The sequence below is a fragment of the Electrona antarctica genome (assembly GCF_951216825.1).
Source record: "Electrona antarctica genome assembly, chromosome: 9".
Classification (NCBI taxonomy): domain Eukaryota; kingdom Metazoa; phylum Chordata; class Actinopteri; order Myctophiformes; family Myctophidae; genus Electrona; species Electrona antarctica.
In genome coordinates, this window is record NC_136790.1 from 47094433 (window position 1) to 47109149 (window position 14717).

Below are 14717 nucleotides of genomic sequence, written 5' to 3' on the forward strand. Positions count from 1 at the left end.
GTGTGTGTGTGTGTGTGTGTGTGTGTGTGTGTGTGTGTGCGTGTGCGTGTGCGTGTGCGCGTGCGTGTGCGTGTGCGCGTGCGTGCGTGCGTGTGTGTGTGCAAGAGGCTCACTCTGTGGAAAGCGTGGTGGGTTGTCGTTAACGTCGGTGATGACGATGGTCACCGTAGTGGAGCCGGAGAGACCGCCCAGTTGACCCGCCATGTCCGTGGCCTTGACCACCAGCTCGTAGCGGTCCTGGGTCTCACGGTCCAGGTCTGCCACAGCTGTCAGGATGATCCCTGATGATGGCGGCATGGAAAGGGACACATGAGAAGTTGGAGAGAGAGAGAGAGAGAGAGAGAGAGAGAGAGAGAGATGGGGGGGAGGCCGAGAGAGACAAAGGAAAAGGTCACAACAGTTGTTAGATTTCATGCAACTTCATAATATCCCCGACGCCGCCCATTTTGAATATCAACTTCAGCTGAGCACTCTATTACAGACGCACTAGTGCAGTGCATTCCAATTCACCGCTCCCTGAGCCCTCCTGATAGACGAGATTGTGTATTTTTCCCGTCTTTTTCTTCCCTTCCCTTCCCTTCCCTTCCCTTCCCTTCCCCTTTTTTTTTTTTAAAACACCGTGCTTATACCATTATAGGACTGGGCTGTATTAAAATGAATAATATATAGGCAACGGAATGAAGGACTGCCTCTGCCAGAATGAAGCTTCATGACAACTGCTCTACGGTGAAAGCAGAGCCTGTGTCAGGATGCACCTCTATAGTGCAAGCAGTGGATCTGCGGAGAGAAAGGGTTCGAGCAACAGTCACACAGAGAGAGAGAGAGAGAGAGAGAGAGAGAGGGAGGGAGAGAGAGAGAGAGAGGTAGAGAGAGGGGGGGGGTAGACAAAAAAATCACAATGGCTTCTCTTAATCTGCCTAGGGAGCACATTCAGTAGTTGCATTTCAACAGGCTCTGTGCTGAGTTGAAAACAGGCCCTCTACTGCGTTAAGCCACACCAGTCTACACTTCAAAGAGAGGAAAGAGTTCTGCAGAGTTTGAAAAGAAAGAAACAATCCAATCCTCTGCATGCTTCCAGAAATTGGATATTTGTGAAAAGATGACTGCAGTGTATTGGTCGCTGTGACTGACCCACTATGTGGACTAACTACAGTAGCAACACTCAGGTCAGGTTGCCCTGTCCAATCACAGGCAGCTGGGGATGTCATGGCTGACATTGTGACCAAGGCACAGGAGAAGAATGGGGGGAATTTCAGCTCCATATTTTTGAGGGGCGGCATTAATGTTTGTTTTTAGTTCAATTTTTGTTTTAAAAACGCCATTAACAATAAAGATAATTTAATGTTTGTTTTGTCACCGTTTGTTTTACATCATTACATCACCTAATCATAGAAACATGAGTTCGAATTCCCTCCTCGATGTTGTAAGATGATAAGAGCGCCCCTCACTTCACACATAGTTTTGCATTTTAGTGTGACAATATGATGGCATAATACTCTGTATAATTGGTCGAGTGACAAACGTATAAATGTAAAATGTAAATGTATAAGATCACAAGACATCATAATGTATATAGGCATTGTGAGCTTGTAGATTTTTTATATAAAAAAAAGTAATGTCAACTTTCATTTATGTAGGCCAGACAAGGCAGGTTTTGTATAGCAGCACATTGCAGCAAGATATGCTTCTGATCATGGGAGACCTTAATGCCAAGGTGGGAGCTGACAATTCAAACTGTGAGAGAGCTATGGGAAGGCACGGGTGTGGTGTGATGAATGACAATGGTGAGCGACTTGTTGACTTCTGCATGAACAACTGTGTCATTGGCGGCACCATCTTCCCACATCCACAAGCTTACATGGAAGTCACCTGATGGTTACACCATCAACCAGATCGATCATATCATGATCAATGGAAAGTGGCGCAGGTCACTCCAAGATGTGAGAGTTTGCCGTGGAGCCGATGCAAACAGTGACCACTACCTTCTAACAGCCATCATCAAGCTCAAACTAAGGAAAGTGGCAAAACAGAGTCAGCATAGGAAACATCTAGATGTAGATAAGCTGAAATGCATCAAAACCAACAGGGAGTTTGTATTGGAACTGAGGAAACACTCTAATGCTTTGACTAGCTCTTCAGAAGACCCAGATATTAACAGTAACTGGGAGACCATCAAAAAGCTCTACATAGAGACAGCCACCAAAGTCCTAGGCTACAGAAGGAGGAAGAACAAGGAATGGCTAACCCCAGACACATGGAAGAAAATAGAGGAACGGAAAGTACTGAAGGCCAAGATACTGTGCACCAAATCACCCAGGCTTCTAGAGCGGCTGCAAGAAGCTTATAGGGAAAAAGACAGACAGGTGAAGAAGAGTGCCAAAAGCAACAAGAGGGCCTTTGTTGAGGACATGGCAAATGAAGCAGAGCAAGCTGCAGCAAGAGGCGAGATGAGTACAATTTATAAGATCACAAAGAAGCTCAGTGGTAAACATACCAGCCAGTCAGCCTCTGTCAGAGACAAGGGCGGTAACATCCTCAGGACAGAGCAAGAGCAGACTGCTAGATGGGCACAACATTTTCGGGAGGTACTCAACTGCCCAGCGCCAGAAGACCCTGCTAAACCTTTGCCAGCAGAAGATGTCCTCAACATCGACACCAGTCCTCCAACTAATGAAGAAGTAAAGCTTGCCATCAAAGCTATGAAGTGTGGGAAAGCTGCCGGCATAGACTCAATACAAGCAGAGATGCTGAAAGCCGACCTTAATACATCTAGCATGGTGCTAGCAGACCTCTTCAGAAACATCTGGGAAAAGGAAACTATACATGGAGACTGGGACAAGGGCCTGATAGGCAAAATCCACAAGAAAGGGAACCACCAAAACTGCGACAATTGGCGGGGGATCACATTACTGTCGATACCTTCAAAGGTTTTCTGCAGGATCCTAATTGGCAGAATTGAATCCACTGTTGATCAGACACTGAGAGAAGAACAGGCAGGATTCAGAAGAAAGAGGGGGTGCACAGACCAAATCTTTGCTTTGAGAAACATCATTGAGCAGTGCATAGAATGGAACGCCCCACTGCACATCAACTTCATAGACTTCCATAAAGCATTTGACAGCCTGCACCGTGACACCCTGTGGAAGATCGCGAGATCATATGGAATTCCTCCTAAAATGGTCTCACTGATGGGGTTGTTCTATCGTCACTTTGAGTGCAGTGTCCTTGTTGATGGAAAACCATCCGAATGGTTCACCGTGGAGTCTGGTGTGCGACAGGGGTGCATCATGTCTCCCATCCTCTTTTTGATGGCCATCGACTGGGTTATGAGGAAGACAACAGCAGACAGACACAGGGGCATCCAGTGGACTTTGTTTTCCCAACTCGAAGATCTCGACTTCGCTGATGACCTTGCAGTGCTCTCCTCTAAATACACTCATCTGCAGGAGAAAACTGACAGACTTAACACATATGCTGAACAAACAGGGTTGAACATCAACCTATCTAAAACACAAGTGATGTGCATTAACTCCACCCCAGGTGCACCAATCACTGTGAATGGGCACACTCTTGAAAGTGTTGAAGAGTTCACATATCTGGGAAGTCTGATCAGCAAAGAGAATGCAGCAGAAAAGGTCATCAGAGCAAGGCTAGGGAAGGCAGTGTTTTTGTTAGGCTCCAATCTATCTGGAAGTCCAAGCAGTACACTGTAAAAACCAAGGTCAGACTTTACAACAGCAATGTGAAGTCAGTGCTGTTGTGTGGATCTGAATGCTGGCGAGTCACAACGCATGATATGAAGAAGATCGATGCCTTCCACAATCCATGCCTCAGGAAAATCTGCAGAATCTTCTGGCCTGAGAGGATATCCAACGAAGAGCTTCACCGGATGACCAAGTGCAACAGCGTAGTATCGGAGATGAAACATCGCAGACTCCGATGGCTGGGGCATGTGTTCAGGATGGCCCAGGAGCGTGTACCAAAGGTAGCTCTAGGATGGACCCCTGTAGGGAAAAGGAAGAAAGGTCGGCCTAAAACAACCTGGCGCCGAACTGTGGCAGCTGAGCTGAAGGAGATGAACCTGACATGGGGCGAGGCACAACATGCAGCACAAGACAGGTCCCGATGGAAGAAGATCGTTAAGGCCTTATGTCCCACCTGGGACGAAGAGGATTAAGTAAGTAAAGTAACATTGCAGCAACAAGGCAATGCAAAGTACTTTACGTAAAACATCAGTGCATTAAGATATAGAAGCTCTATTGTAAGCTCTAATCTTCTTTTGTGAATAAAATGTTATTTTGTCCAATAGTAGAGTATGTGAATACAATATAACCTATACAATTGGGCTGGTTGTATTTGGTCTCCCTGCTCTTCTATTGAGACATTTAGATCCTGTGTCTACAGTCTAGGTTGAACACAATCCTGCTCTTCTATTGAGACATTTAGATCCTGTGTCTACAGTCTAGGTTGAACACAATCCTGTTTCTGGTTTGACACAAGTTTTGACCCGAAGGTCAAAATAATATTTCTCCCCAGAGCAAGCACTGCTAAAAATGTCAGCACGTTTGCAGGAGTGCCTGCGTCATTCTGGTGAGAGACACTGGCGAGAGAAACTAAAACATGATTTGTTTTAGTTGTCAAAAACACTTGTTCTCTCCTCCGCGCCCATACCCTAGGTGGGGTTGGTGAAAGGCATTTCTGTGAGGAGTTTACATGTTCTCTATGTGTCCCCTAAGGTAGGTACCCTCACAAAAAACATGCAGTAATCCTGGTCTCTACTGCACCCCCCTGGTCAGCTGGGGCACCTGATGGAGGGGAAAGGAACTGGTTGTAATAACATGTTCCTTCCACAAGCTATGTCCTACCATGGAAACTCCCCCTTGTCAGGTAATGAAAAGCGGACTGCATGCTCACCCCTCATGCATTTAAGGAAGCATGAGCTTCAAAATGGGTTACAAACTCCTGGGCTGGAAAAAAAGAAAAATACTGAAATACGGACGACAGGGTTACTGTGGATTTACATGGCATGATAATATCACTGCATTAATAATAATAATACACAGTCATACACACTGCCACACTGCCACCCGCCAGCCCTACAGCACAACAGAAGCTAGCCGCTTCACTGTGTGGTAAGATAATATTTCCATTCTGCCCCTCTCCTGGGATTTTCCATGTCAAAAGCTATTGTTGCATTTCCTGGGCTTGTGCTCCTCTCCCTCCCAGAGGTTTACATTGTGTTGAATATACAACTCAGTGATTCTAGTCACATTTGGCTCCCAAGTAGCTCCGGGCCATGTTTGTATGCGAGTAGCCAAAAGTACATGCAGCAGCGGAGCTAAGGAGGGAGGCAAATGACATGGTCCTCTTTCATCCACAGGAAGCCAGAGGGGATGCATTTATGATGCATTTCCCCCCCTATCTCAACCCTAACTCCCTGCATTGAATAAGATTTTATTCAATACATTTGAATGTAAAATTCCGTTACAGGATTTATATTCATTATATGTCTCCCATGCTGACTGAAAATGAACGTAGACGGCACAGGGGGAAGCCAGGGTCAAACACGCCAAAACCCTAGCTATTAAGGAGCTCGGAAAAAGCTAGCCTACATAGGAAAGAAAAAAAGTGAGCATTAAAATGTAAATGACGATAGCTCTATATCTTCCTCAACAGAACTTGACTGGCAGTGTTTCGCTTTTGTTCAATTTATTGTACTACTGTCTCTTGAAACATAACACATGATCTGTGGAGAGTGGCATTGCCTTCATACACAATAACATCATAACAAAACAATCCCTGAGAGAATTTTCTTTACAGAGAAAGAAACAAAGAAAGACGCCTCAATACTGTCATAACAATCCAACATGTGAGAGATGTCTTTACAGAGACAGTGATTCTTAACACTTAGCCCGCTAGCATTTATTGAAAAATTAGGATCTAATTCACGCCAGCATTTTTTTAATTTGAGCTCTTATTTTGAAATTATTTCCGGTCCATGAGCAGTAGTCATAACCTTGGAATCTACACGGAGCTAGGCAGGCCTTGTTTACAATCTGAATCCAGACCGGAGCTGTGCCGTCAAAGAAACGCTGTTTTGACCAAAATGCCATCTGGGACAAGGAATAGGAGATACAGGCGATTGAAAGAAATGGATAGAATATAGATATGGATAGATATTATGGCGACGACGATCTAAGATGGGCGATCCAGTGCTGTGCTAACAACACAGCTAGCTAACCGGCTAACGTGAGTAGCATTATGGCTCGAGCAATCGAACGCGCTATAAAAGCCCAATTGCCGAAGGCCGCCGGCAATGGCGTTAAGCGTCAGTATCAAAATTAGGCTTCAATTGACTTTAATCGTCGGCAATGGCGCTGAAAGTATTAACTTTTTTTTTTTATTTCAACGACCCTCGGTTTAGATTAATTGATCCCACAAGGGAAATTCAGTTGTCGGGTACTGCACTGCAGTACCGCACTATGAAGCAGAGGACAGATCAGAAATAAATATTGTGACGTCAACCGTATATTGAGGGCAAAAAAGTGTATCCTGTGGAATTTTAGGCTGGGGGGTGTAATTGTCGTCCAATCAGAGGAGCGAAAAGAAAAGTAAATACCAATAACAATAGTGTGTATAGTGAATAGTGTGTATAGTGAATAGTGTGTATAGTGAATTGTGTGTATAGTGAATAGTGTGATTGCCTATCGGCAATTACTCAAATAATAATAATAATAATAATAATAATAATCTATCTATAAAGGCACCACGTCTCTGTACGTCTGTAATCCATGTAACTCAAGAACTCGCCCCACCGACTTCAAATTCAACACACGCGTTCCGCACCCCCACAGGGAGTGCAGTGCCCGGTGTCGATTCGGTCGTACCCACGGTTGTCCACAACCGCCACAAAAGGCCTCTGCCCGGGCTCTGTACAGGGCCCAGGGTCGGAGCTGGCCTGTTCTGACATCACAGCACTCCATATTTGGGCATGCCTGACACAGACCTCCATATGTACTGTACGTGTGTACGACTGTAATCCAAGTAAGTCGAGAACCGCTCGCCCCACCAACTTCAAATTCGACAAACATGTTCCACCCCCACCCCGCTGCCTCACACATTCTATGATAGCACGGTATAGCACCGTTGGACCCCAATGTCTGACACATTCTATGATAGCACCGTTGGACCCCAATGTCTGACACATTCTATGATAGCACCGCTGGACCCCAATGTCTGACACATTCTATGATAGCACCGTTGGACCCCAATGTCTGACACATTCTATGATAGCACCGTTGGACCCCAATGTCTGACACATTCTATGATAGCACCGTTGGACCCCAATGTCTGACACATTCTATGATAGCACCGCTGGACCCCAATGTCTGACACATTCTATGATAGCACGGTATAGCACCGTTGGACCCCGCTGCCTCACACATTCTATGATAGCACGGTATAGCACCGTTGGACCCCACTGTCTCACACATTCTATGATAGCACCGTTGGACCCCACTGTCTGACACATTCTATGATAGCACCGCTGGACCCCAATGTCTGACACATTCTATGATAGCACCGTTGGACCCCACTGTCTGACACATTCTATGATAGCACCGCTGGACCCCAATGTCTGACACATTCTATGATAGCACCGTTGGACCCCACTGTCTGACACATTCTATGATAGCACGGTATAGCACCGTTGGACCCCACTGTCTCACACATTCTATAATAGCACCGTTGGACCCCACTGTCTCACACATTCTATGATAGCACCGTTGGACCCCACTGTCTCACACATTCTATGATAGCACCGTTGGACCCCACTGTCTCACACATTCTATAATAGCACCGTTGGACCCCACTGTCTCACACATTCTATGATAGCACCGTTGGACCCCACTGTCTGACACATTCTATGATAGCACCGTTGGACCCCACTGTCTCACAAACCCTTTTGGGCAATCCAATCTGACCTCGGGCCGGAAAACACTTTAAGAAGACAGTGACTCTCTCTATAGAGTGTCATCAGAGTAACTGGAGGGGTCGCACGCACGCACTCACCACGCACTCACCACGCACTCACCACGCACTCACCACGGACTCACCACGCACACACACACACACACACACACACACACACACACACACACACACACACACACACACACACACACACACACACACACACACACACACACACACACACACACACACACACACACACACACCTGTTCTGTTTCCTCCCCTCACTCTGACCTCCTCGACTCGCACCTATTACACTGTAAAAAATATTCGGGTCTATAAATTTGTACACTTTCCTATAGTTCGATTAACATAGAGGATTTTACTGTGTAGGCTGGACTTTGCGTCTACAAAGTGTGTGTGTGTGTGTGTGTGTGTGTGTGTGTGTGTGTGTGTGTGTGTGTGTGTGTGTGTGTGTGTGTGTGTGTGTGTGTGTGTGTGAGACTGTGTGTGTGAGACTGTGTGTGAGACTGTGTGTGTGTGTGTGCGCACATGTGTGTGTGCGTGCACGCGTACATGCATGTGTTCGTGCGGGGGGTAGGGGGGCACCGGCAGGTCGTGAGACGAGGAGCTGGTCTCCCGGCTAGCCCCACCGAGGCAGAGCCATTTATCATCCCGGCACCGGGGCCGACCGAATCAAAGCGGCAGGGACCAAAAAAAAGAGGGATCATTAAAAGTTTAGCGCTTCTCCCGCGGGGCCATTTGCAGGCAACACCAACGCTGGGCTATGCCTGAGAGATCGCGGCTCAGGCCTTATCCCCGCCATCCGCCTCACCAATAGAATACCAGCAGGGAATTCAGCCATATCTGCTGACTGGGGACGCACGTCTCTACAGTGACACTATCTGCATCTTGGGGGATATTCAACGTATAACCCTCCGGAGATTTAACTGTCCCAACGTTTTTACTATGTGCCTTGGGCACATAGTAAAAGAAACTAACATTACACAAGTAATTGGACGTATTGCTTACGGCTATATAGTGCAAAAATCACCTTGAGCAAGTTGGTTAATCCTTCATCTGTATGCCTGTGAATATATGGGGAGGCTGTATCCGTGTAATGATCATTTCTGCAACTTGTTTAGCTATGCCTAACTGTTGTCCCTGCCTATGTCTAACCTCGAGTCACCAGGCTTTCCACCTCAGAGGTGGTTTAGATCGGATGATAAGAAATCCCCCCCCGTTTGTTTTTAGTCTCGCCGGTCGCTACGAGTTGGAATAAAAGATGAATATACCAAACAAACTATTCCAAGAAGCACTTGAAGAAACCTGTTGGATTCATACGCTGCATCAAGGCGTCTTATTGCCGATTTGATTTGGGTTCCGGCCTAATGACTACAAACCAGCGACTACAACATGACGTGTAAGATATTATCTGCTCCCGACCCGACCATAAACCTGAACAGGAATGCTGCCCAGGCTAGAGAGAGAGAGAGAGAGAGAGAGAGAGAGAGAGAGAGAGAGAGAGAGAGAGAGAGAGAGAGAGAGAGGTTATGTACATGGAAAATCAAGCAGCTTACCAGTGTGTTTCTCCACAGAGAAGAACTTCTCCACGTCCAGAACGCTGTACACCACCCTGGCACTGCTGCCATATGTCGGGTCATCTGCATCTGACGCTATGACCTTCATCACGGATGTTCCTATTCAGAGAGAGAGAGAGAGAGAGAGAGAGAGAGAGAGAGAGAGAGAGAGAGAATACACACAGGCTCAGATGAAGAGAAGTTCAGAGCCAGGCCACCTGGAAGCCACAGACAAACACTGACATCTAAAAGAGTCAGGGCGAGAGAGAGGATAGTTTATGTACAACAGCAAAGCAGGTGTTTGGGGACCTACTGTAGGAGTTATTATGAGAGAGAGAGAGAGAGAGAGAGAGAGAGAGAGAGAGAGAGAGAGAGAGAATGAGGTTAATGCGTTGAGGAACTGGCACGCCAGGGAAACGATTCATCTCTATGTACATAATTTTCCAAACACATTTTTTTGATATTTCAAATTACCTCTTGCCACAATACCGGCGCAGGCGGTTGCTCGGCCTCTCCCAGGCACACAAGCTGTGCTCGGAAGATGAAAGGAAACCTCAAGTTATTTAACATCTCTATCTTCAAAGTCCGATATAATATAAAATGTGCATGAAATCCACAACAACAATTATCGCCGATTGCTGACACTTATGGAAATATGGCGGTATATTTCCACAAGAACCTTTAAAATCTGGATTTGCACAGCAACAATATTCTTTAAAGTCATTTATTAACCACTTACTATTCTATATTTTTCGTCCGCTGTGTGCACACATGCGCACAAGCCTCTGGCAGCCAACAAACAAGACTAAATATTTACATTTAGTCACACGCTTTAGTTAAAGCTCAGATAAAGCCTGTAAAGCTTAATGGGCAACAGCTTCCTCTAACTGCTTTGGGAAAAGAACCAACCACTGATTATAGCCTTTTAGTGGCTGAGCTGTTTCCCTCCCTATAAATAAAAACACCTTAAATTAACAGGTTCCGTCCATCCGACGTGTCCACACGTCCATGGGAATCCAACCGACGGGTTGCAATGACGTGTGTAGTGTGTACATGTCCTATAGCGCATCTTCAATGATATCAGGCGAGAGAATAATATTCTGATTTTTTTTCCTTTTTTATTTTTGAGTGGGACTCTTAAGGCCACCGTACGCTTCGCTCTTTGTTCATGCGCGGTCCCGTTTACCACTGCAGAAAGAATGCCTCGTCTCTCCTAATCCAGGGCACTCTCCGTGGTTTTGATCTGATGGATATACTAAGCGCTTCATTTCTGACTCATCCGCCTCTCGTTCAAAATATGAACGCTTTTGAGTATTTAGCAATATAATGGAAACAACAGCAAGGTAAGCTGGGGGGGGGGGGGGGGGGGGGGGGGGGGGTCAGAGTAAAAGCGGCCATGTTTTCCCGGCACCCCAGAGCTCCTATTTTGAAGGAATCCCGGGACTGATTGTGTTAAAAGGGCGGAAGGACAAAAAAAAACGAGAAAAGAAAAGGCACAGAGAATCCTGGCACAGGCAGCCATGAGTCCTCAAGGACGAGGAGTCTGTCTCCATTCCCCTGGCAAGGTCCATAGGTAATTACTGACAGCTGGTGTTGTCCACCAAAGGTCACAGCTGTAGCCTCTCTCAGAGCCCTGTCATGCTACTGTCCAGCCACATAATGGCCGTATGCTAATGATGCTAATTAGCGGGAGGTGTCAGAGCGCTGTTTGTTTCCTGTCATCCATTGGCGCCCCCGGGGGGGGGGGGGGGGGGGGGGGGGGGGTAAGACAGAACAGTGGATTATCATTAAAGCCACAGGGCCATTACCACGGGCAGCCCAGATCACTATCCTGCTGCTGTCGCCAACAGCAGCATTCCCTCTCTTTTTGCTGGAAGCTGGAAGGCCTGCATGCAAACACGGCTAGTACCAACTATGGCAACATATGCTCATGCCATATAGAGTCTATAGGGCATAGAGACTATATGTACACATGTGATGCTATATGATAATCAGCCACAGCAGTCGTTAAGTCGCAAATATTACAGTATGAGCAACATTGTGTAGTTAAAGATGGAGTGCCGTGATTTTGTTCCACCCTAAAACATGATCATCAGGTCTTATTGTTATATAAGGAGGTATAATTTTTTCAAAAAAGTGTACAGTATTTGTTAAAATGTTGTTTTTATGTGGGCACGCCCACCAGTTCATTAAGTATGCCTGGTTTGCCTGGTGGGTGGTGATGGGTGGTGATCCACCTGAACTGAAGCCACACCCACAGCTGTAGTTGTATGATAAAGGGGGAGGGGTTAGGGGAGGGGCTGATAGTGTGATGTCACTATATTACTGTTTATTTCATTGGCCCGTTTGACTGTCAAGGGTTCAGCCTCCAGGAAGAAACCCTAAATACAAAGTTAATACACCATTGCACATAAAAACGACTCCAGGGTGTCTAATAATAATAATAATAAATAATACATTTTATTTATAAGGCGCCTTTCAGGGCACTCAAGGTCGCCGTACAGGTTAAAAACAGTTGATACAAAACACAGTTAAAAGCAAAACAAAACTAGGGCACAGCTTGCAGCAGAGGTCAGCCATATGCCTGCCTAAACAGGTGGGTTTTGAGGTGAGTTTGGAATATGGTGATAATGAAGTACTGTCACCTCATAGACACACAAAAAAATTGTGGCACTCCATCTTTAAATCCAACAGTAGCTGTGCATTTCATCTCCTGCTGTACTGTACCTAGTAATACGCAGTATGCATGTGTGTGGTTCTTAATGCATGCTCAAACAGTACAGTAACATAATTCACTCATTATTATCTCTCCAGCATATGCAATTGGCCCATGTCTGCCTGATCCTCAGATCAATGGGATACAGTCCTTTCTCATATTGAAAAGAGAAAACCATATAGAGACAAGGCAGTTTCATTACTGGCGACAGACAGAACCCCTGCCTTTGCTAATTCCGTCTACCTGGTTGTCTCTGTGCGTCCAGCAAAGCCATTTCCATCCATGGGATTATTCTCTTATCTTAATTTTCCCCGGGTATAACAATCAGCTCGACACTCAGCTGTTTCTGGGTCCTAGCTGGCAGCTTGGAGGAACTATATAAATGCAAATGCTACTTTATTGTGTTTATATTAAAAGGGAAGGGAAGCAGGGAGTTTGCTGCCTGCCTGGGTCATTATTAACGCTCTGGTTGGCTTCTGTTTCATTAGGAGAAGTCGTTACTAGTTGGCAGCTCTCAGATCAGATGCTACTGGTGAGGGATCTCTACAGCAGTGAGTCGTTACTAGTTGGCAGCTCTCAGATCCTACTGGTGAGGGATCTCTACAGCAGTGAGTCGTTACTAGTTGGCAGCTCTCAGATCCTACTGGTGAGGGATCTCTACAGCAGTGAGTCGTTACTAGTTGGCAGCTCTCAGATCCTACTGGTGAGGCTTCGTACACACCTTTCGGACACACAGATCTGTCCGACCGACCACTGATTACATTTTTATGATTTGATGCCTCCATGTCCCACAATGCTTTGCGCGATTTGGGCGGTGCTACGACACGCGGAAATAGATGCACATATGTTCAGTGTAGTTTTCTTGACTGCAGCAGCAGCTAGCGATAGTTTGTCGAGGCCGTTTTTCACACTCAAAGTTCACTTAGAAGGTCCGGATCAAGGACCAAGGACCACATATTTGCATTTTGATTTTGGTCCGTTTGGTGTTCACACTGGACTGTAAAGCGTACCAAATATGTAAACAAATGACACGTGGACACGTTAAGCGAACCAAATAGTGAAAAGAAAGAAAAGAGGTCATTTTACGAGGGAAAAATAACATGAGGGGGTGCGGGAAATCACTGTCTACATTTTTTGGGCGCAACCTTCAGTCACACAGAGAGAAGAGAACAGCAACATGAATCATGATTGCAGCAACAACTTGAAATTGCATTAATTCTTAATAATTTTATTAGCCAAATAAGACAACAGATGAACAGAGGAACAGGTGTTTGAACAATAATGTGCTTGCTGCGGCTGCATACAATTCACCGGAGACGTATAGCCTACAACAAAGTATCCCCGAATCCCGATAAAAAGGACTTTTCTTCCATGTGTGCACCTCCGCTGCAGTTGACCTATATCACGTCTTTTGCTATAGTGATGTAATTAATTAATCATTTAGGACCACCTGTGTAGCTTATTTAACATTTGCTCCATTGGCTCTTTATGCGTGCGGCCGTGCGCTAGAGCGAGACAGGATGATTTTAAATATTTCTCTGTCTGCGTCTCTCCCATAGAGCTATAAAATATATCGGGTCTCTCCCCCCACATGTGCGCGCGTCATAACTTTTCGTGGTGGCGGCGGCGCATGCTTAAAATAAACAGATCTACAAGCTTACATCGTGTACCATACCGTAAGTACCATTCGTGTCGATAACTTGTACATCTGTTATATTTGCGCATGTGAACCTCGTACGCTGCCATTACATTTCTACTCTAGGCTACTCATAGACATATATGCGTCTAGGCCTACTATTAAAATCAATAGTGATCCCCGTAAAAAATACATGCTTTTAGAACTAATTATTAATGCAGCCTCACAACTGCCGAGGCCCGACGGCTATTTTGGCTATCGTCCTGTATTTCTGGACTCACTCACTGGAGACAGCCGTGCGCAACTTGGACTCTCCAAGTTACGCACGGACGTAGCCAAAAGAAGACATACAAACAAGCGATATAATAGTCTGTGTCACGTAACTCAGAAGACTACAGCCTAAACCCCACCCAGTGCTGTCAAGAACGGAAGTTCTCTCCTATTAGTTGGCGGTTAAAAACCACCCTTCTGTCCGATCTGAAGTCCCACCCTGTTCGTTGGCTGTTTTGACTACAAGGTGTCCGATGTGTTTGTTGTGCCCTCCGCCCCCACATCGGACAGGTTTGTCCGATCAAACGACGTGACTCCCATTGAAAATGAATTGGAGCAGCAATCAAATAGCAATCAGGCATCGCACACGGACCAAACATTTGTTCTTTAGGTGTGTACGCAGCCTGAGGGATCTCTACAGCAGTGAGTCGTTACTAGTTGGCAGCTCTCAGATCCTACTGGTGACCGATCTCTATAGGAGTGGTTCCCAAACGTTTTAGCATTTTTTTTAGCAAGTATAGGGATTGAAGTTACTGACTTGACA

At 45.8% G+C, this 14717-nt stretch overlaps 1 protein-coding gene across 1 annotated transcript in view; it reads right to left on the reverse strand.

Moving 5' to 3' along the window:
- Nucleotides 1–14717, reverse strand: part of LOC306929358 (cadherin-22-like) — a 122787-nt gene that overhangs the window by 71253 nt on the left and 36817 nt on the right. The window contains exons 3-4 of the mRNA XM_079509859.1: nt 9552–9671; nt 114–281 (exon numbers count right to left, since the gene is read on the reverse strand). Coding sequence (XP_079365985.1) covers nt 114–281; nt 9552–9671 — 288 coding nt within the window. The remainder of the gene's footprint in view (nt 1–113; nt 282–9551; nt 9672–14717) is intronic.